General features: G+C 41.4%; 1 protein-coding gene across 2 annotated transcripts in view; it reads right to left on the bottom strand.

Moving 5' to 3' along the window:
- The window catches only part of LOC117254070 (capping protein, Arp2/3 and myosin-I linker protein 3-like), a 52,337-nt gene that overhangs the window by 14,252 nt on the left and 14,464 nt on the right, over nt 1–23,621 (bottom strand). For both annotated transcript variants that reach the window (XM_078168509.1, XM_078168508.1), the window contains exons 11-31: nt 22,721–22,815; nt 22,539–22,625; nt 21,864–21,973; nt 21,689–21,766; nt 21,496–21,572; nt 20,866–20,970; nt 20,670–20,739; nt 16,927–17,008; nt 16,682–16,778; nt 16,403–16,457; nt 12,796–12,968; nt 12,620–12,688; nt 12,063–12,156; nt 7,233–7,331; nt 7,026–7,145; nt 6,832–6,945; nt 6,579–6,754; nt 6,349–6,436; nt 6,110–6,229; nt 751–817; nt 239–426 (exon numbers count right to left, since the gene is read on the bottom strand). In XM_078168509.1, the coding sequence (XP_078024635.1) occupies nt 239–426; nt 751–817; nt 6,110–6,229; nt 6,349–6,436; nt 6,579–6,754; nt 6,832–6,945; nt 7,026–7,145; nt 7,233–7,331; nt 12,063–12,156; nt 12,620–12,688; nt 12,796–12,968; nt 16,403–16,457; nt 16,682–16,778; nt 16,927–17,008; nt 20,670–20,739; nt 20,866–20,970; nt 21,496–21,572; nt 21,689–21,766; nt 21,864–21,973; nt 22,539–22,625; nt 22,721–22,815 (2,164 nt within the window). The remainder of the gene's footprint in view (nt 1–238; nt 427–750; nt 818–6,109; nt 6,230–6,348; nt 6,437–6,578; nt 6,755–6,831; nt 6,946–7,025; nt 7,146–7,232; nt 7,332–12,062; nt 12,157–12,619; nt 12,689–12,795; nt 12,969–16,402; nt 16,458–16,681; nt 16,779–16,926; nt 17,009–20,669; nt 20,740–20,865; nt 20,971–21,495; nt 21,573–21,688; nt 21,767–21,863; nt 21,974–22,538; nt 22,626–22,720; nt 22,816–23,621) is intronic.

Raw genomic sequence — 23,621 nt, 5'->3', positions numbered from 1 at the left:
GCAGCCATCCACTTTGTTTAGATTACCTCTGAAAGACAGGGATCACTGCAAGCATGCACGAACATTAGAAAATGGGAGATGGATGGATGGATGGATGGATGGATGGATGGATGGATGGATGGATGGATAGATAGATAGATAGATAGATAGATAGATAGATAGATAGATAGATAGATAGATGGATGGATGGATGGATGGATGGATGGATGGATGGATGGATAGATCAAACCCGCCTTACTGTCTCAGCAGGGATGTGCCCTCCTTTGTGCCTCCGCGGAGGCCTTGGCCGAACCCGTGTCACATGATGGAGAGGCAGACCCTGTGTAGGCAGCTCCGACAGGCCCTCCCAGGACGCTGAGCGGGATAGCGGTGAGGAGTAGGATGGCACTGAGGGGGGTGGAGAGGAGCTGGAGTCGTCACAAAGACCTGATGACAGCAAGGAACGGTGAAAAGATTACAACTGATGTGAGGGCAGGAAACTAGGAAGGCACAGTCATGGAGAAAAGAGGTGGGAATTATAGGGAGCCATCGTTCTTCCACTTCAAAGTTGACAAATTTATAACAATCTCTGAGATTTACTGACTCAGACTTGGCTCAGGCCAGATTAAAAGAGCCATTAACAGACTTCTCAGATGGAGAAACGGGAAAGAGAGTCAACAGAAAAAACAGTAATGGAGAACTGAAAGAGATGGGATGGGGTCAGAGTGAGACAGGAAAGAGGAGGATAAGAGGATATACAGCAGTACTCACTCAGCCTGGTGGAGACAGGTCGTATTCGTCTTGTTCTCGAGCTGCGCTTCTTAATGGCTATTGTGTCCTGGGAGAAAAAAAGAAAAAAAGGATACTAAGAGGCTGAGGGATAGTATTAGAGTACGGCACACAAGTAAAGATATCAAGTAGCACAAATGATACAAGCCCTCCTTTAGGCCAATCAGTGCTTTCGTCAGTGGAGCATTGTGAAATATTTTTTAAAAAACAAGACCTGAATCTCAGTCTGTACAAATTGGACATGTCACAGCAATCAATACAAAATAACAAAGACACACTGGGACATAAAAAGGTAGATGAATAACAGTACAACTGGTTCGTGCTGTGAATAATTTCATCATGGGGTGGCAGGAAAAGCTTGATTATAGAAAATCTTTTCAGCTGAAGGAAACTGGATCTAACTACTGAAACAATTGTTCATGAAAGCTGAAGTCAAAATGAAAGCTTGCACAAAGATTTTTGGCAGATGGATTAACTGCGGCAGATTGCTGGTTGAAGCTTTTAGCCATGCTCATGACTCACTCTAGGGATGGCAATGTCAGTCTGTCGGTCAGTCCACCACTTTGGTCCAAATTTCAACAACAGCTATTGGATAGCGAAAGTGAAATTTTGTACAGATATCCATTGTGCCCAGAGGATAAATCCTAATGACTTTTGTGATCCCCTGACTTTTCTTGTAGCACCACCCTTAGGCTCACATTTGTGTTTTTTAATGAAATATCTCACCAACTATTGGATAAATTGCCATTATATTTCGAATGGGCATACAAGTCCACTTCGCAAGTATGATCCCTAGAATGGCAAAGACCTGCCCTGCTCTGCCTTACTCTGCTTCTGATTTGCTTACCTTGATATTCTCACCATAATCAATCTCACTACTCTTGCTTAAACCTAACAAATCCAACCAACAAAGGCAAAAAGACCAACCAGAGGGAAAGTAGGGCAGAGTCCTGCACTGGGTCGGGTACCTGCGGGTCGTTTTTAAAAAAACATTTTTTCGCAAAGGTCATTGGTTCAGCTGTTTACACGCGTTTCATCATCTAATAACACAATCTGTGATTGGACGACAGAATCAACATGGCTGCCACCGTTTAACAAGCGCCGCTTACAAAACAGTAAATAATTATTTAGGTATTTGAGAAATAAGTGGATAAAACGTACAACTATCACTTTATAATGTTTCTGAAGTGTTTCCCTGATGGATTACTTCTTTCCTCGATGGATTCTAAAAACATGTGACGGCTCGTAACTGCTGAACGTCGCTCTGGACAGAAAATCAGTCTGTTATTACACATGTAAAGTTCCTTTACATAGATTAAAAGTTTAAAAGCATTAAACGTAACAAACGAGTGCTTTTACACTCGTATGGGAGAAGAACACAGAGGGTTGATGATGGAGCTGAAGTCAGGTTTTTATTGTGAGAGCTGCTTCATTCAGGTCGTTGTTTACTTACTGGCACCTTAACTGTGGCGATATGCTGTTCAATATTCAGCCAATATGACCCAAAATGATTACTTTAAATCCGGGTTACGGGTCGGGCTGTGGGTCGTGTTTCAACGGGTCGGACCGGGTTGTGGTACTAATTGGCCTGATGCGCGGGTTTGCGGTTTGGGTGCGGGTTTGTATGTCGCCGGGTCGGATCGGGGCGGATCTTGAAAAATGGACCCGTGCAGGACTCTGAAGTAGGGTGGGTCATGCCGTCATCAGTTCATAGGGGAAAAAATTGGCATCATGCTCAGAATGAATTGTACTAACTTTGGTGATCCTATTTTCATCTTGCGCCATCATCAAGTCAAAATTGCAGCTGGCCCAATACTTTGGCTTATGACTAAATACCTGAAAAACAAATGATATTCCCCTCATTCTCCCCTATACTTTGATTTTAGTGCTAATTAGTAAATCTTAGCATGCTAACGTGCTAAACTAAAATGTTGAACAAGGGAAACATTATACCTGCTACACATCAGCAAATTAGCATTATCACTATAACCACGTTAGCATGCTGACATCAGCATTTAGCTCAAGTGCAGCCTCACAGAGCTGCTTCCATAGCTTTACTTCCTTATACGTGTTAGCTACAGCATTGGTAAAAATAAGAGAGATCAAAATAATCAACCCAGACTTGCTCTTGTTGTAGCTAGAGAAAGCAACTAGTCATCATCATGAGCCATGTCCTCAAGACAATCACTAAGGGTCTTTTAAACACACTCATTGTTTGGTTTGACAGTGAGATACAACAGAGTATCATCAGCATAACACTGAAAGGAAATACATATCTGAGTACTTTAAAGAGGAAACATGTAAAGAGAGAAGATGATGGGGCCTAAGATGGGTCCTTGAGGTACTCCACAGGAGATACTAGCTAATGCCAATAGACAATGAATCGTAAAATAGTGCTGTCACCATTATCAGGAGCTAAGCACATCATTTATGATCTCTTATTCAGAGCTGTTATATTCCTTAAATCTGTATTAAAACTTCGGAGATTGGATCCAAATAATTTAAAACTGTTGATTTAAAGAAAGTTTTGAGAAGAGTGACTGCACTGCTGATTGATTGAAACATAGTGCTACATAATCTGTGGTGAAAGAGATGTCACAACACTCCAAAATCTACCTCAGGTACACTGGAGGGCATTATCTCCACACAACAAGCTGGTTTCATGAAAGACTGTTTCTGATAAACTGCTCTGATATTTTCAGCTTTACAAAACAATGATAACATTCCTGGCAGGTTTTAAAGGAGACATCAAGGCTAGAGGTGCATGAAGGGGTAATGACTGTGCTTTGGCTGATTACGACGAAAGGGGCCCTGGGCTTATTGCAGAGATAATGTCAGGGAAACAGTTTACTACTGCAATTTTACCTGATTTCTTGTAAATATTGAGGTGCTTGATGATTAAGAATACTTTGGCAGGTAAAACATACAGGAAAACAAGCTATGTTGTACTTTGGTGAGAAAAAGGGCCAGCAGCACAGAAGACTGGAAAATATTTTCAATAGAAGAGCGCGTTGGGAATTCAAATAATAACCCTTTGATGAAAAACACATAAACCACTTCAGAGTTTTGGACAGAGAGTACAGGACTAACCAAATCAATATTACTTTTACTTCCTCACTTTTGGGTCAGCGGGTATCATGCATAAAAATGACTTGATTTGTGCCAGTTTAGTGCCAGTCAGGCTTTTAGTGTAGGAATTATAGGCCTTTTGAGATTTCAACTTTTAATAGGATGCTTCAATCAAGCCAATCAGTGAAAAGCTTCTAAAGGCCAAAACACAATTGAACTGACAATTCATCATCAGTCAAAGTATTGTTGAAACGTCTCCAGTGGAGGAGTTGGGGCTTATCAAGTTTTGACCTTTATTGCTTCTGTCAAGAAAGTCAGTGCAATGTTTCAAATGCCAGAGCCCCAAAGAATATCCACCATTCCTCCAAGTTTTGCCAAAATTGAAGCTTTTTTAGGTCAGAAATGAAGCCAAAGTTTATTTATATGGTAAACAAGATGAGGAGAGTGATCCCAGTGCAGTCGACATATTCATTGATGCATTTAAAATTGAAGACAACAAACGTCTAAGATCATGATTACACATAAGAATACAAAACTCTGCTCGACTGTTCATGTCAGACAGAATTGGGAGATAGAATCAGGCCCGGAGATAACTGAGGAAGATGGAATAATTTATGAGAAAGTGACACTAATACTACCTCAGGGTCTTTCTGAGAGTTAGAAGAACAATATTTTGTGACTCTAAAATTGAAATTCTCACAAAGGGGTTCCCCGGGACAAAACAAATGCTGGAGGCAGCGTTGTTAAAAAACAGAAGTGGCTTTTCATATCATTGGGCTTTTTTTATATTGGCAAGAGACTGCTAACGAGATAATAATATACTTGGGAAAGTGAAAAATCCTTTGCAGTCTTGTTAAAATACTTTCGGCCATCGCACAGAGATGGCTGCAGGCAAAATACCAAAAGAGATGGATAAACTGCAACTGCAATAAATTAAATGGACGTTTATTGTTGTGTCATGACCCGTCAATCTTCACTGAATTCATGTTTATTTGTTATCCCTGTATTTCCTGTTTTTTTTTTGGTAACCATTGTCTCGTCTCGTTCCAGATCCCTCATCCTGTCAAGTGTCCCTTCTTTGTGATTACTTGCCCTGCCCTAATGTGTTTCACCTGTGTCTCATTGTCTCCCTTGTCTTAGTTTATTTAAGTCCCTGTTTCCCTTGTTTGCTGCCAGATCGTCTTTACCTTTGAGTAAGACTTCCAGCGTTTCCCTAGTGTTCCCTGTGAGTGTGTTTTTAACCCTTTTTGCCTATTGAATTGGTTTATTTTGCCTGTGTAACTGATCACCCATGTACCGACCTGAACCTGATTAAAGACCCTGAACTTTTATCTGAGTCTGTGAGTCTGCTTTGTGGTCCTTCACCAGTTTGTGCTCGACAGTATGACTATGACAACTGGTAAAATACTGCAAAAAATGGACTGATGTACACCAGTTGCCTGTAAGATTCCACTGACTTGAAAGACACTGTTTCTGTGTAAGTACTGTGTTGATCATGTCAACCTACTCATCCACACTTAAGAATAAATAATAATAATAAAATTGAAAATAAAGTTGAAAAAAAAAAGAGATAAACCTGTGTTTTTAATATAAGGCTGTTGGTCATGCTAGTTTTTGTGGCGTGTCCTGCACTGTTGGCACTGGTTGGCCCCTTGTAGGCTGCCCGTCTGTGTGGTAAATCACTCTGATTAACAGTTCAGCTCAGTCCACGGGAAGAGAAACAGAATTGAGGAAAGATCGGAGTGAGATCGAAACAAACTTATATACTTAAATTAGATAAGATTCGTTTTTTTAACCATTGAGGAAAGTGGTTTGTAATTGCTTGAGTTATTGTTCAGAAGTGCATGGTAAATATAATTTATTCCTTCAACACTGGCTTGCATTGTTGATGTGCTAACTGGCTAATTAGCATCTTTAATCTCTCCTGTCGGTGTTTCGGTTATCCTTTTTGAATGACCAATACAGACTACCGCTACCTGCTGGTATGGAGAGTATGGACCTCTCATGCAGATGCAGAATGTACGAGCCAGTTGGCTGTGTGGTGTGTTCAGGTGCAATTTTTTGATCAAGAGGTGATGCAACACTTGGCCCTCGTCACCACTAGTTCTTTGATGTCAGTTCGGTGTGTCTAGGCTTTAAGATGAAATCTTGATAATGTGAAAAACCGGCACCTGTGACATAAGAGAACAATGGAAAGATGGTACGTCTGAGCCCAAGATGAGCTCAGACACGCCCTTATAAACACCACGTGCGTCTGCATCTTCATACTCACTATGCTGGTGCTGAGCTCCTCATCTGTGATGTCCAGAGAGTCTCTGTGTCTGTTGAACCTCCAGCCAGTCCCATCTTCACATGTCCCGTCCCAGCGTTTCAGGTGAGACACCTGCCGAGTCTAAAACAGACAGACAGACGGCGCTCTTCAGTTCCTTTGACGCCCAGTCAATCACTTTGTCTCAGACACATGAGTATCTACAATCAGTGGTCAGTGCCTTTTACAGTAAGTGTATTTACCAGGGTCTTATGGGTGGCGTAGAGCTCCTGCAGGATCTGGTCCACGATGGAGTTGGTGAGATAGGAAACCACTGACAGCTTCACTTCTCTGCAGGAGATTGGGTTAGGAGAAAGTGAGAGACAGACGGGAAGAGGTTTGGTAAAAGCGAGAGGAAATCAATAACCTTCTTATCAAATTCAACCCTTTACTGCTGCTCCCCTTCTAATTTCTGCATTTCTCCTCCTCTTACTCTAAGGCTCGGTGGATGTCCTGCGCTGCCCTTTCCATCAGAGCTGTCCGGATGGCCGAGCGAGGGATGGACACGCGCTCGGAGACAGATGAGAGTGGAGGACTCAACCTCTCTGCCGCAGAAGAAGATAAAGGGCAGAGCTCGCGACAGAGAGACACCATAGAGTCGACGATCACCTGCAATGGATGCCAGCGATCAGTAACTCAGCCATCTGTGACGGATCATGTTGTGAAAAAGAGGCTGTAACATCTACCTGCAGCTCTTTGTCCGCAGCTTTGGCGAGTTCACCAGCCAGAGAGTCCAGTCTCTGCCGCACCGGCCCGTCCACAGACAGCACATGAGCCAGCTCACACAGTGAAGGGTACAGCTTGAGAGGCACAAAAGAAAAATCACATTTCTGTGTGACAGTAATGCAAATACTACTCTCACACATTTCACATCACTCACAGCGCGGGAGTTCCTGGCCTCTTTTAACACTTGTTTGGCAGCTTGAATCTCCTCCATCTCTCCGACGCCTCGTAACACACACACCTGCTGCTGGACCCGCACGCAGAGGCGCTCCATCACCTTGGAAACAGACAGGCGAGGGAGTGTTACGAGCACAAACACAAATTAAAAACGCTCATAAACAGAGAAGCCAGCGCACACAGATACCTGCTCGGCAGTGCTCGTAACCAGGCCTTGGTGCAGCCGCAGAGCCTGTCTCTGAGAGAAACGCTGGGTCTGGTTGTTTCTCACCAGAGAGCGCTGGATCTGTGCTCAAGAGAAGCAAAAGAAAGTTATGAGTAAAAAAAAAAACTGGCCACAAAAACATGAGGACTGGCTAAAAAGACGGGGTGATGATGCAACAAGCAGATTGTTGAGGAAACAAAGTGAAATGAAGCAGAGTGAAAGGATGCAGAGAAGAGGCTGCTGTTTCATTTTAGTTTCATATTTCTGGGCCGTGTTTACTGAAGGCATCTTAGGACTGAGATGACTGCAGAATCCATCTCACAAACCTATTTAAAAGGTTCTCATGAGCATAGATCAAGAAGCACATGTTTTGTTTTACATTTTCATTTTTCTTGTTTATTAACTATTATCCTGAAACTGATGCTCTCTGTTGTGATGTCTGAGGTGGAGTTAGTTATTTTCTAATCAGAAGACAAAGAAACAAATTTAAGGTCCAGTGTGTAGGATTTAGGTTTATTTTATAATGACTTGGAAAAAAAAGATCTGTTGTGGTTTTTTTCATGACCTCAGAATGAGCTGTTTATGTCTACATGGGGAGCGGATCCTCATCTACAGTGATTGCCATGTTGCATCCCCATGTTTTGTCAGTAGCCCTGAACCAGGGCTCTGCAACTTTTACCATCAAAAAGCTATTTTTGGCTGAATCTTTGTTTTTTTTTTGTTTTTTTAAATCTGTCTGATTTAATTTAGTTAAAGCTGACTTTCAACTTAGACACTTTAACAAATATTTATTCTGTGTTTTGATATCTGCTGGTAAGAAAGCCGTCACAAGACATTGGCTGCTTTCTGACCCCCCCACAGTAGAAGAATGGTCCGATATAGTTAATGAAATGTACAGAATGGAAAAAAATACCATCTCACTTTCCCTACAAATATGAATGAATACATTTACGAAGTTATGGTCAAACTGGATCCCATATGTGCAACAGTCACAGGCACATTTTTTAGAATCGACAAATCAATAGATCCCTTAAAGAAAGTCAACTTAAAAATAATGTACTGGATATATAATATTATATATAATATTTGGTACTTTGCAGCATTAGTGGTGAATACAAACAAATCTGTCTACTCACTATGAAATTCTCTATTTTCCTCTTTGACGTGTATTTTTGTAGGATTTGGAATCAATAGCGAGCCTCACTAAGGAGACTCAAGCTTCGCCATCATTATTGAGATTCAGCAAATTTCAGGAAAAGGCGCCAGGCCGTAGACATATGTCGCACATGGTTAACGAGATGTTAAAACATTTTTTTATTCAGTGTATAGGCTACACATTTATACAATTGGAAAATTATAACTAAAAATTAAAATGTTGAAAAATAACTGTTATTCACTTCCATGTATTTTTTTTGTCAAAGCCACAGGGAGCCACTGCAGAGGGGCTAAAGAGCTGCATGTGGCTTCTGATCCGCAGGTTGCCTACCCCTGCTCTAAACAAACCAAACGCTGCCTCTAGGTGGAGTCATTTGCATTTTAGCGTCAGCCACTGAGGTTAGCAGCCCTCTGTGATGAGCAGCATTGAAAAAACACTGTTTTTAAACAGTAAACTATTTCATTCAGTGTTTCTACCAGTCTTAATCACCAGGTCTGTTAGTTTTGGCGAATTAGAAGCCACTGCAGTTAACTCAGCTCCAAGTAAAAACCTCCTGAACATCTGGATCTTAACTCTGACATGTTGAACACCATCACAGAAACATCAATTTGTAACATGAAACTGCTTTAGTCAGTGTTTTTAAGGTTTTAATCGCCTGGTCTGTTTGTTCTGGAGAGGAAGAGACCTCTGTGGATAATTCGACTCCTAGTAAAAACCTCCTGAATGCTGAAGGAATTCTAACTGGGAGACGTTTCAGCCGGTTGTAATCTGCTGTCACTTAGTCTTACACACTGCTCCTTTAATTGAGCAATTTCTGATGTGGACCAAACTGGCCATATGTTGTGTATCCACTGAGTGATTTACATGTGCCAACCTCTTCTCCATGCAGTAATGACTGCAGTCTGGCTGGTTTCCCTATCTCCTTTTTTTCTCTTAATATATGATGTGTATGTTGTTTCAGGTGAAGTTTGTACTTAACAGTAACGTCTGCCTCCAGCTGTAGCTCAATGATCAAAGTTTACTTTCTTACACTTACTTTCATGTGGTGACGTGAATCATAAAGTACAGCCAGCTGAAAGCTCTGACTGTTTATTGCACATTAAGCTACTGAATGATTGGAAGTATAAAACATTTCTATAGTGCCGTTTCCAAGATTTACACTTAACACTATGCAGCTCCCCTCTGCTTTATAGGGAGTTTCAGCTCATTGTTTAACTGTCCAGCTGCAACTTTACTGTTTCGCTTCACTGTCACTGCTCTCTGTGTTGTTTCTGGCCACAGCAGGCTGCTGTACTCAGGGACAAAACTCAAAAAAAAAAAAAAACAAATCCACTGTACACAACCTGCTCTGCACCACACTGCAGACAGACACAGTTAACATCTAGCTGGTGAAAGCAGTGGTTCATTTAGCTGCTTAACAACCTGGGACCGGTTGCTCAAAACACCTCATTTTTTTCCTTAAGTTTGACTTGGGGTGAAGTTAACTCAAAAACATGAACTTATTTACTGCGTTTAAAGAGATTTTACAGCATGGAAATTATTTGTGTGCTTGGACTCATGTTTGCAATGCCGTAATCTTCTCATAAAGTTGGCTCATAGTTAGATAGTGAAAAAATGGAAGAAAATAAGACAAGAAAACCAAATCTGTCAGAGGAGGAAAACATTATACTTCTGGAGGACTACAATTATCGAAAGCACAAACTACAAAGTAAATTTGATCTCAAAATACCAGAAAACAGAAAACCATCATAGGAAGAGGCAACGAAAATTAATTCAGTCAAATCTATAAATAGTGTAAAATTAAAAGTGTATCAAAAGCATTCTGTACAATGGTCGAGGAATTCCTTCCCCAGAGTATAAGACCAAGACAAGGAGAAAACCATAAATACTTCAGTGAACATTTTCAGGAAATCTTAAGGAGAAGACTTAAGGGTGTTTTGTGCAACCTTTTTTTTTTCTTTTCAGGCTACTGTCCGGTTCTGCCTTCCAGCTGTTGCTGCTTGTTCTCGCGATATTTCGGCCACGCTTTGGAAAGCAGAGCTAGATGGTAAACAAACATGGCAGCACACCGGTAAGGTAAGACAACATGTTTACATGTCGTTCTCTTTATGTTCTCTGACATTTATCCTAACGATATGAGGCGGTCTTTGTGGAAAAAAAGCTTGTTTAGTGGACTAACTTTGCACTTGAAGGTTGCCCGTTCACTTACGTTTTAACAGGTCTGACGCTACTATGCGCCCCGGCTGTATCTAGGCTAACGGCTAACATGCTAACTATTATTTTTATGTCACTAGTCACTTGAAACAAATTTAGGACGATAGGAGACAGGTTGAAATAAACCAAAATTTCCCTTTAACTAGGACGTTAAGGAAAATCTTAACTTAAGGTGTTCTGTGCAACCGGCCCCAGGTATTTCTGTCAGGGGTTGGTGGAGACCAAAACAGCGTTAAAAGAGAGTAAATATGCAACATATTGTCTCATTGTTGAAGTCTGCAAACTCATTAATATTCCACTGTTATTCCAAATATAACATTATTCCATTTGGTCCAGGTCATGTCGTCAGCAAATTCTGTTTAGACATTCAGAATTAGCACTTTTTCAGAATTAAGCTATTTCCAATTAAGACGTGGGATATGCCGTATTATTCAAGTCTCAGGAGCATTCTTTGGACGTATATACAGCGCATTCCCATTGTGCACTTTGGGTTTTTACCACACTTTGCAACGCACGGCCTCTGGTCTGTTTATGGTCGGCTCTTGCCAACAGTTTGCAATGCTGGGGTAGAGATGCTCCAAAGAGAAAAAGAAAAGCCCACATTTCTTGTCTGAAGGAGAAACACATCCACTTTAAACATTATTAAAGACTCTGAGATCAACAGGTTTTTGGATATGTGCAAATATCGTAACGCCACCATTTCAAGAAGGTGGTTGAAGGAATGAAAGAGGGAGTCTGTGGTCATAATGTTGAGCAAGTTCACACCAGTGGAAAACTTTAAACCAAAATGAAATATTGATGCAAAGAAGCAGCTCTTTTCCATATTTTGACGTAATAAATGACATGTTAGCGTCACGTTCATGAGAGTGTGCATGGCTGCATTTAAACAGGAATATAAGTGGGATATTAATTTTCATTAGCCATGGAAACAGCTTAGTAGGAAAGTTGTCTTTTTTGGAATAAAGGCAAAAACTGTAAGATTTTGTGCACAACAACAGAGTCAAAAACAATTGTAGCTGCTTTAGGTGCTGCTTTGGGAAACTTTATGAGCCCTTGTAGAAAACATTTGAAGAAAACACCTCCTTGGCCCCATTCCCCAAAAGCATTGTTTGGTGAATCAGGTTTGATTCCTTCAGCAGTCAGATTTTTATGATGGTCATCACAAATATTATGGTTTTGTCTTTTAGATACACAACTGATGGAGCCTTGGATTTGCTCTTTTTTAAAAAAAAAAAAAATTCTGGATACAGTTTTTGTGTCTGAAATGTAAAATGTTGATGAATTAATGGTTCCAGTGCAAATGCTAGAAGCTAAGTTTGGTTTTGAAGATGCAAAACAACATGCGAAGATTTCCTAAAATCTTATTGATTTACTTTAATCTATTGAATCTAGGTTTAAATTTCTGACAATGACTGCATCAGTGGCTGCACTCCGATGCCAACCTTGGTCAGTGCCTGCTCTGTCCTCTCAGGGGCGCTGCGGTACGCCTGGCTGATGTCACTGAGGGGTAGAGGCATGTACTGCAAGGTGAAATTGCTGAGAGAGAGGAAAGAGCAGAAGAGGAAGGAAGGAAGGAAGGAACAGAGGAAGGGTGGAATTATTGAAGGAGACAGTAACGGACTAAAAAGACAAAGTAAAGTGGGTTACAGATTCAAGGGTTAGTTAAGGTTAATATCCCCAATGGACAAAGCTCGTCCCAAAATATCCCTGCTATGCCATGCAACGAGTGAGTAATACTTTGATCTTTGCAACCATGTCATCCTCAGCCTAAAGGTAAGTCTGGACCATTTAAGATAGCAAAGTGGAAAGCAACAATTTGCTCAGCTCATGTAGCAAATTTCAACATGCTTAAAAAGCTCTTAAATAGAAGGTAAATCCATCACGCTTTTTTACAGCGCTCTGTTCTTGTAGCAGATATATAAGATACCCTCTTGTTTATTGATGAAATTCTAGCAGGCACATAAAAAAATAAACGTTGATGATGTTTTAATGCTCTTACTGCTCAAGTGCTCGGGCCACATCTAGAAATCCTGCTGCGGAGGTGTTGTTGCGATCCCATGTCACACTCCTGCAGGGCAAAGTGGTGAGATGCACTGAATGCAAACCTCCATATAGAGCATTCGAGCTGTGCTGCAAAAACACAAGTGTCCTCTCTCTACATTTCTTTTCCTTCACCTGAGCGTGGTGTTGATCTGCAGGGCTTTGCTCAGCATCTTGGCTCCGATGTCGTCCATGTTGTTCCCGCTCAGGTCCACTTTTCTCAGGCAGGTGTTGCTGCCCAGGGCGTTGACCAGCACGGTGCCTCGTGAGCGCAGGCGCGAGTCAGTCAGGGACAGAGTCTGCAGGGCCTGGAGAGGCAGAGGGGAAACAACGGAGGGAGAGACATGTGCGTTAAACTGAGTGTGTGTTGGGAGGGATATTTAGGTATAAATTAAGATGAGAAAAACTGAGTGGTGGAAAGAGATGAGGGGCTCTGGAGCTGTGAGGATAAAGTGCAGCGGTGAGATTTACTGCAGAGTGATGTGACTGCTCGCCAACATGACTTTACATGCTGCACGTATGAATTATTTACAATATGTGTGTGTAGCGATATAGACACAGCGCCCGCAAGGGTGACAGGGACAGTAATAATTGATGTTGCAGTGACACCTCCACAGTGAAACATAATGCAAAAATGATGTGTCTCCGTGGGCGCAGGAATGTTAATGCTGAGGTTGCTGCAGCACCCCTACTGACAGGGGGTGGAAGAACAAAATATCCAGATAAAGAAAGGGCTATCTGAACATTTGTTTTAAAGAGAAACTTTGGTATTATTTAACCTGGACCCTATTTTTACATGTTTTTGTGTCTGAGGGTGATTTCAGATCTAGAGTCGTCTCCTTTGGTCTGAATCAGGGACTTGTGTTACAAAGCTGCATAGTTGCCTAGAGTTGGTTCGTGTTCTCACAGCAGCATTTACAAGAGGACCAGATCAAATGCCTTGTGTGAGAAAGCTGCTCTTGATTGGTCAGAATTTCCATGTGAGAAAAATCCAGGAAGTAAAGCAAACGTTGAAGAAGAGTACACTTGCAAGATAAATGTGACACTTTCTAATGTCACAATGGAGGGACAACTACGCAGGTTGATTTTAGCGCTGCTCATCGTGGACTATATTGCTGTCATTGTTCATTTTAGTCAAACCATACAGTTTGAAAACGAGGCGCGGCTCCAACTAGAAAACAATGTTTTGATGCATTGGATGTGCTGAATGTGCATATTAAGGCAGTACAGGAGGAGGTGCACATTAATAATCCTCCAGGACTGTAACATGCTCATGTTTAACCCAAACAATGTGTCATGTGACTAGCCTGGTTCCAGACCATAGACCCCGCCCACTCAACTGAGTAGGCTTGCATCTCTGGTCTGGCATACTGCAATGAATTTGCGATTTATCTCGTCCAAAAGATGGAAGGACCAATGAACGCCGGGGGTGGGGGCGGGTCTAGCGATTAGCCAATCAGCACCACGCTGATGTCAAACTGTACGCCAGTGGGTAACTGGTGAGGATAGCAACAATGGCGACTGCTACAGATCCTACAGACCACATTAACGATGCTATTGAGGTATTTCGCCACTACTCACGTTAATGGAGGACCAAATTAAGGAAGCTGATAAACTGGATTTAACGGCGATGCAGCTGGGCGTGCACGACGACGGAGACATTTTAAACGGGCAATGCTCACTTGTTTTTGGCACCCCCGAGGCATGGATACTAATGATGTCAGATTCTGGGTGAGTCGTTGATCTCTACTGGTTGGTTAGGGAAAAATCAAATTCCCTCCCCCTTGTAAATCCCCTTCAATGGAGGCGATGTCAGACTGAAGGTTCTGGGAGCTTCAGTCTGACACTCAGGCTATCATGTGACTGCAGTTGGTTCAGATCCAGGTCAGAACACCTTCTCACCACGAACCAACCGCACCAGAGTTTGTTTGTAACCGGACTGAGACCACCTCTTCAAGAAGGTCTCAGTCCGGTTGTTTTGGTGCACACACTAGTGCCCAAACGAACCGCACTGAGGGGGCAAAATAACTTGAATTCGACTGAAAGCACCTTAAGTGACTAATGGGAACAAACACTCCATTAAAAGTGATTTTTTTTCGCTAACAGGCTCAGACTGTTATAAGAATTGTCTGGCAACATTATGGAAAAGATCCTACAGAGAAATCAAATGTTTTTCTGTACCTTTCGCCTTTCGTCTGTTTCTTATTGTGACCAAGTCTCGCTCAAGGAGACGTCTCGATTTGAAATTTCGCCAAAGCTGACTGACAAAATGTGAAAGTGTAGCTTAGTGTTACTAAAGATATTGTGACTGTCATGGCTGAATATTTAGCTGATTCTGAGCTGAATGTGAAAAAGTCCTTGAGGTTTCAGAATGAGACTTCTCCTTGAGCGAACTTGGCTACACACAATAGCAAACAGACTGTATCAGCTAAAGGTGAAGAAAAATGTTTCATTTCTCTGCAGGGATCCTTTCTGTTATGTTGTCAGATACTTAAAGCAATCTGAGCCTGTCAGAGGAAAAAACAAGCACTTTTAGTTGACGTAAATTGACGGTGCACGATTGCTCACAGTGATTACACTGCAGCCTGTTTCACAGTCTTCCTCAATACTGGGCCAATTTCAAAAACTGTTGTTCCAAATTTTCCAGGCACAAAAACATGGGAAATTAGGGCCCAGGTTAAAACATAACTAAGTTTTCCTTTAAATTTTAACAGAACATAGGTACTTGTCAGAAAATATATGACAAAAAGAAACCAATTGGACATAGGGGCCCAGATTGTGAAGGAGATGTCTGTTAACCTGTGGATACATTTTTTTTTGAGCATCACAACCCCTGCGAAATGACTCCTTTCAGCATCAGAATTTGATCCATTTGGTTTGATCACAGTTTGAAAGTCTAGAAGAGCCACACGATCGACTTAGCCGCTTGGCTGGCGAATGTCTCTGGTACGCTTGCTCTATGGGCTCCGTGATGCGGAAGATGTGGGTAATTTTATGCCCAGGAATTTTTTGGCTTTATGCGCCACTGAACATATTTTCTAGGAACAAACAGGGCCTCGCTGTCAACACTGTATCCAGTTCTATTAACACATCCATGGAGATTTGTGTTAGCAGAGGCTAATCAATGGCACAGGCAGGCTGATTAGAGAACCAGAAAGTGTCAGGACAGTTTTGTAGCTGATTTTTATATCTATAAAATGCCTTGGACATGAGAGACTTGCACTATGGGGGCATCGCCATTGAGATGGAGCTAATGATAGAGCGGACGACAAACTGATGTATGATTTGCCCAGGGCACATTAGTGGCTTCAGTGAAGAGACAACTGGATGTCCAGCACCATTTAAAATTATATATTAGAAATTTTGGCACATATAGTCCAGAGAGAAACTGTGTCTGAGGGAAAAGAGTACATATTGTTTGGACTAAGGGCTCATGGAGCTGATGTATGTATGTCTGAGCAGTTTTCCTGTAGCTCCTGTGTAAGCACATGCACATTTGTACTGTGCATGCAACCCTTAACGAATGTTCCCGTGTGCATATTGTGTCCAGGAACCCTGTGTTGACAGATTTATTATCTTGGAACTAGGAACTAAAATATGTTATTTTTTTCTGTGTCTTTGCAGCTGATCTATTTCTATTTGGATGATTTATTATGAAGCAAAACCAGTGCCAGCAAACTGATAAATTTGCATCCTGCAGTATGTTTTTAAGAGTGAGAAAATGTTCTGCGTTATCACTCACACATTCCTCCTCCTGTATGAGATGAACCAGCTTCTGCAGGACTTCATCCAGAACCCTGCAGACAAGCAGAGACGAGGCTGGGTGAGCTGGCGCGAGTCATTTCCTGCTGCCAGCGAGCTGTCCGCCCGGGGAGCGGCAGCCGCTTATGAAAACGGAAGTTAAATCACAGACACGTATATTCGAGCTGGCATATGCAGTACACATGCCCTCTTGCTTACGTACACACATACACACACATGGATAACTGCAGTAAAGCGTGATATAGAGCACCAGCAGCACCTGTTTTTGATGTTGAAGTTCTTGCCCAGATAAAGGTGTTTGAGGGAGGGGTGTCTGGAGAGGGCCGGCAGTACAGTGAGCAAATCTCCATCGAGACCTGTCAACACACACACACACACACACACACACACACACACACACAGAGCTCAACATGGTTCAATTCATTAACAGCCCACTAAAACCTCTCCTGCCTGAGGACAAAGAGTCAAGGTCACAGTGGGATGTGTTGCAGCGTGCCATCCTACCGTTGTCGGAGATATCCAGAGTGCCGATAGAGGAGACTCTGGGGAAGAGTTCCTGGATTACAGCAGCTCCTGCAGACTTGAGCTGGAGAGAGAGAGAGAGACGGGAAAACCAACATATGCACAGGCATGAATCCCAGTCATTTTAGGTTTAGTCTGTGGGGAATTGTTCTATTTCTCCACAGCGAGGCAGATTTATGAATGCCTTTTTTATGTCTCTGCAAGCAGTGTGAGGGTTTGCTGAACGGTGAGCTCTGCCTCGCTTGTGATCTGCAGCAGCTCTGCTCAGTGGTAGGGAAAACATCATCTTCCATTTGTTAGCTTTTTTTTTGCTTAAAGAAGTAAATAAACAAATAAATAAATATCTTGAAGAGCTGTTTCTGGTGCACATAAACAGAAACCAACTGGGAGTTTGATTTAACTGAATTGACCTGCTTCAAAGTGAAAATGTTTAACTTCATCTCTCCTTAACTACCTAACTTAACTTTTAGAGATCAGAGGCAAGTTACAGAAAACACATGAAGTCTATATCCTTATTAAGACCAGGGTACTTAAACACATCCAGGCAATGGATTCAGAAAGTTTCCCTTTGGCTAAGCTTCTGTATTCTGTCCCATCCCCTACATTAAGCCTTTGGTCAGAGCAGAGACAGAACACAGAATCTTTCGTGTTGCCTCTTTTCCTTTTAAAGGCTTCATTGATTTTCTCACAGCCTGGTAAAACCTATATACTGGTACCCATCCTCCATTTATGATGCATATAATTTTTTTCTTCTGTGTAATCTCACCTTATGTTTTCATTATTTTCAGTTTCATTAGTTTCAGTTCAGGTCATGTTGTTATCCAGGTCATATGGAGACCTACTGATGAAGACTTACAGTGGTCCAAACATGTTGGCGCTTTTATTATTTGGCCGCTACAGTAAAATAGGGGTGGGGAAAATACAATATTTCCCCAAAATACAGCATAGTATCACGATATTTAGTGTGGCGATATTGTATCGATACACAGGCGCCAAGTATCAGTCTTCTATACATTATCAATTTTTGCAAATACACATTTTAATATAACTTTTGGTACTAGAATAATAAAATGAGTTGCTTTTTCAGTCCACTCGATGGCGCTGAGTATTTTTTTCCTGGTGAGGTCAGCAGAGGTCTCAGTCTGCAGCATTTGGCAGGAAGTTCATCAAAACTAAGATGGAGGCACCGGGGAAAGAAATCAGAAATGCCCCGGCAGCAATTAAATCAAATGTCTTTTTTTTTTAATACTCAAGGAAAGGGGGACATGGATATGATACATGCAATTTGCAAGCAGTGTCATATGAGAAGTAGTCTCTATATACAGACTCTACATTCAGTGAATGTAGAGTCTGTAGGCAAACCCCAGAGATCTTGACTTCGGAAGAAGAGCAGAAGAGCCCTGGTTTCCGGTTGTAGGCTGTTTGTAGTCCGCGTGATATTGACCAATCACATTTGAGCCGGCTGCAATTGTTGCCAGGTTAAATGGTCCGTGTGGTGAACTAACGAGGCGGAACATAATTGGTGTCACTGCAAACTCTGAATCCATCGCAATGGTTCATCATATTTACTTATATATAAATGGAAGTAGGAAACGGAAATTCGCCTCCTCAAACTGGAATGCCAAAAAATCGGGGGTCTGCCCCCAGAGGCTGTATCGCCGTCTGCTGGAAGTCAGACGCCGAATACAGCCGATGGGTTCAGAGAATGTATGAGAAGAAAATACTCTGGGAATACTACGAACATGCGGGCTCACGTCACACTGCACCATCCAGGGATAGCATTAGCTGCTGAAAGCCAAGCTAAGCTAGCGTTGCTGAAAGTGAAAGCTTTTGTTACATATTCAGTCAGTATGTGACTCCGTCCTGACGTTTTTTCACCAACCCAGCCGTACCAAGCTCTACAGAGAAGTGAGGCATAAAGTTGAGGAATATATATAAAATATATTGTATCAAAATACTCAGCATATTGCAATATCGCAATAATATCATATCGTGATAATATCATATCTTGGGTCTTTTAGTGATTCCCATCCCTACAGTAAAGGCTTTTAGATATTTCCCTCTACTTTGTGTGCTCTGGGAAATAACTTAATTTTAAGCAACAACACCTGTGCTTTTACTCCACTATGTTCATTTGAGAACTACAGCTACTATTTGGTTTACAGATAGAAATTGTTTTTTTATTTTATTTTGGTGTATATGAAGTAACTGAAAACTCCACCTTACCTAGCCGCAACATTAAAATACTGCTTACACATTAACGCTTCAAAGGATAATCTGTTATTATGTATATATATAATAATACCACAGGGGCCATTCTGCTGCATGGTCAGGGCTTTAACTTTAAATAAATGTAGCTGATAATAATCCCTTACATTTTGAATCAGTGATTTTTCTTCCATATTTTTGCACTGAGTTCAGCTAATATGGGTTCAAAATGGTCAATCAATATATCTGTCTGTGGCAAGGTTATTACTATATTATATTATAATTTATTTAACTATAGTTTCTTGTGGTTTTTATTGTTTTTACTTCTTGTTGCCACTTTTATGTAAGTTTCACTTTGGCTTTTTTTTTAAAAATTATTATTATTTTACTTGGCTACATTGTAAATGAGGTCTCTACCTCAACGTATTTCCAAGTTAAAATAAAGGAAATAATAATAATAATAATAATAATAATAATAACAACAACAACAAAATAAAAACTAAAATAAAAACTAAAATTAGGTGTGAAAAAAAAACATTTTTGTTAATTGAAATAAAATAAAAACTAGACTTTAGAAAAAAGAAAACCAACTGAAATGATATTGTGTACTAACAAAACAAACTGAAATAAAATAAAAATATACAGAAAATGTCTTCAGTTTTAGTCTTTGTCAAATTGGTTAAATGTGTCAGCACAACAAGTATGAGAAGACATTTGTGCAAATGTTTATAGAGACTGAGAGGTTTACATTACTGCAATTCAACTGCCTTTACAAAGTGCTGTGTTTGTATTGTTATACTTATTCTGAAATTCCTAAATCTTTCCCCTGAAGAATACCCATCATGTTTTAATAAAAAAAAAGCTAAACTAAAACTGAAATTAATAAAAACTAAATTGAAATAAGACTGCACTGAAAACAAAAAATAACAACAAAATAAAAATGAATAAAAAATATAAAACTCAGGTCCGTAGTTGTAAATCACACTTTGTAAACCTGTGAAAACACTCTGCAAATTCAAAATTCTAAATGCCATTGAGAAATTTCTAACAGAAACTGCACAGATGATATGAACTGTGAGGTTTTTTTGGCCTCGACTTCAGCTGTAAAATCAGGGCCAACAGTTGTACTTGTGACTTCATTGTGTCTGTTTATGTGAGACTTCAGTGTCACTGACAGCGTGGGAACTTTGTGTTTCAGACATAGTGTTCTGCTGTGAGTCTCACATGTTCCCAAAAGCAGCAGTCTTTGTGTAACCTCACAGTTTCATTCAGATATAAACGTTTTTAATGACCACACATTCACAAACTTACATGTCTCAAGCATTTGCTTCCACAGGTTCACAATGAGCCACATCTCTGAACATTATGTCACAAGCTCACGATCTTACTGAGCCTTATCTGAGCCGACAGGATGAGCTTAAGATTTAAACTGCATGTCCCCCACTCTGTATAAGGAGAAAACACTGAACTATCCCTTTAACTTCGAATGCACTGCAGATGTAGAGATGAACTCTTACCTCACAGCCACTGATGTCCAGATGAAGGTCGTTGATATGAGGATTGGAGGTTAACCCTGTTAGGAGAGCCCTGTGGAGACAGGAAGGATAGTGACAGAAAAAAGACAAGGAGGGGAAGCTGAGGACATCTATTCATTGTAAAGGAGTTTGGATAAAAGGGTGCAGATTTGGATAGAGAATAAGAGCCGACAAGCACCTCAGAACATCAGGGGGCAGCTTCATAGAGGCCAGGCTGACATAAGTGAGGCTGAAGGCCGAGCTGAAGAATTGCCGGAACAGCGGCAGCGTGTCCTTCACTTTCCTGTTGCATAAAGAAAAGACAAGATGAAAGAGAGCAGAGGTAGAAGTGAGCGGATGATGGAGAGAGTGGGATGGGATGATACCGGCCACACAGAGGAGATGAAGTGACATTGTTGACATGCTGGGTAAATATGAGTGCAGTGCTGAGCACCGAGTACTGACACAGAATGAGAAACAGAGTGAATATTGCTTTGGTGTTAAGAGGGGGGAGCGAGTGGGGTCAAATGATAGATAGCTTCTGCTTAAATATTCATGAGTCTTATCTATGCAGACAGCGCCGGGAGTTCTGGTTTTAAACGGCAGTAGACACACCCACAGAGAGGAAGCACAATGTAGCAGTGATTCCCACAAAGCTCATTTCTGATTTCCCATTAGGCAAGAATTGAAGATAATGCCAAAAAAAAAGAAAGAGGGAGGACGAGAGAGGAGAGATGAGGCATTTAACGGCGAAATAAGGATGATATATTCCCAGATTTGGATTTGCAGCTGCCTTTATTGTTCAGGTAATCTTAAAGAGGTGACTAACCTGTGGGAGAAGGAGTTTTTGGAAAGATTGAGGAAGGAAAGATCAGCGCAACACCCCCTCAGAAGAGCCCCAAATAGCTGCATGAGACAGGGTGGAGACAGTTAATCTGGGCTGAGCATTGAGCAGAGAGCAATGCATTTCTTTTTAATGTTGTGCATAAACATTCGATCGCGCGCGGCCATTAAATACTTACAGAGTCCACAGAGCAATCTGTGCCTGACAGATCCAAATGGACCAGGCAGTTGGGCTGAGACAAGAACAGATACAAGTTCTGGAAACAGAAAGAGAGACGTCATATTAAGCCGGGAAAGTGGCATATAAATGGAGCAGTGTGTGTTTTTGTTTCCAGATGGGTTGTGCTTTCTGACCGAGGCATCCTCCCCTGAGAGGACCCCGGGGTTCTTGCTCAGGTCCAGGTGCAGGAGAGAGTTGGAGTACTCATCGCTGGAGCACAGAGCCTGAGAGAGAGACACCACTCCTGAGAGGGAGAGAGATGGATAAAAGGAAAAAGAGACGGGAGGAGGAGGAGGAGGAGGAAGAGAAAGGGGGTTGTTGTAGAATATTAAAAGAAAGAGAGAACACTCTCAAAACATTTTGAGTCCTTACATTATTCATACACATCTGCAGCAGCAGGTATCAGTGAATGTAATGGGAAGCAGCGCATAGTATCTGCCTGCTTCAATGTAATATTTAAATTCTCCGCTGGGTACACGGTAAGATGAGACGGTAACAGGAGGCACGCTGCCTGCGGGGCAGCACAAGACATCAAAAGTCAATATGGAGTCGTAGCAGGGGCAAATCATGAAACAAAGCTCTTCAGCGGGGAGAATCATCTGGGGCTTTGGAGGGTTTATACTCCCTAAATAATAATCTAACCCAAGATCAGTCAGCTGAAGCTTTACAAAGACTTTTGTGAGTCTTACTAAACCAATATCCACCTGATGTTGGTGAGGTAGTAGGAAGTCCTGCAAATGGTGGTCACACTTTGACATTGCTCAACTTGATTAGCGAGGGACAGGAAATACAGAGAGACAGGCACAGACCTTTGGAGGTGAGTGAGGTCTTGGAGAGGTTGAGGAGACGCAGTCCCTTGCTGAGGCGACACACCTGCTGGATTAAGTTGGACACACCTGCAACGTTCAAACAAGAGGTTTAAAAGTGTAGCTATAATAGTGCTTCTCTTTACCATCACATTAAATCAGGAAATCAAAGTTGTTTATTGTACCCTGGTTGTCCAGTGAGTTGTGGGCCAAGTTGAGCGAGTGGATGACAGAAGCAGGGTTCTCTGAAAGAGCAGCTGACATCTTCTGCGGAAAGTCTCTGTAAAATAGGTCCTTAGTTAATTACAGACAAACATATTCTTTAAGTGCAGACAAGCCTTTATAAAGAGGTACTGTAGCGATTTAGCAGTGACCTTTAATTGATTGAGATAGGTTATAAAAAAAAAGATCAAACCTGTGCAGCAGAAGCCGAGATTTCACGACGTTTGGTCTAAAAACACAGGATCCTACACTTCCCATAACCCCCTGAGACCCTGTGTCCTCATATGAGGACATCACATTTTGGGTTTACTTGACCTTATACTTCATTCTACTTACTACTACTACTACTGTTGTCCTCGTTCGTGGACAATTTTTAGTGCCATCTAGTGGTAGTAAGAGCACAATACACTAATCTATGTAAAAACAAATATGGCGGCCATCTCTGCCAAGTCAGTCTGCAGCGGATCCCTCACAAAAGTGGACAAGGTCAAAAAAACCTGATCACATTTCATGGTTGAAACTTGTTTAGCTATGATTAATAATGTTTGTAGTTTGATATGGCGACAAATTTGCCCAATTTTAGCAACAGTAACAAAGTAAGACACTATTTATTAGGAGGTACTCGTTTGAGGACACTGGGACTTTATTATTGTTGACAGTTTTTTGTACTTATCACGTCCTACTGATTCCAGATAGCTACGAGAAATTATAAACGCATACCAAACAAAAGTTCGGGTCTCAGGAGAATAATGCACCTCGCCCCGTTTGTGACACAGGCGTTGTTTAAAATTCAAAGTCTCAAACCCAATTTGAGACAAGCCAGATGACATCATGCAAATTCTTTTCCAGACTCAAGAAAGTGTC

Source organism: Epinephelus lanceolatus, chromosome 6 (genome assembly GCF_041903045.1).
Source record: "Epinephelus lanceolatus isolate andai-2023 chromosome 6, ASM4190304v1, whole genome shotgun sequence".
Lineage (NCBI taxonomy): Eukaryota > Metazoa > Chordata > Actinopteri > Perciformes > Serranidae > Epinephelus > Epinephelus lanceolatus.
This window is presented reverse-complemented; position numbering and strand designations above follow the sequence as displayed.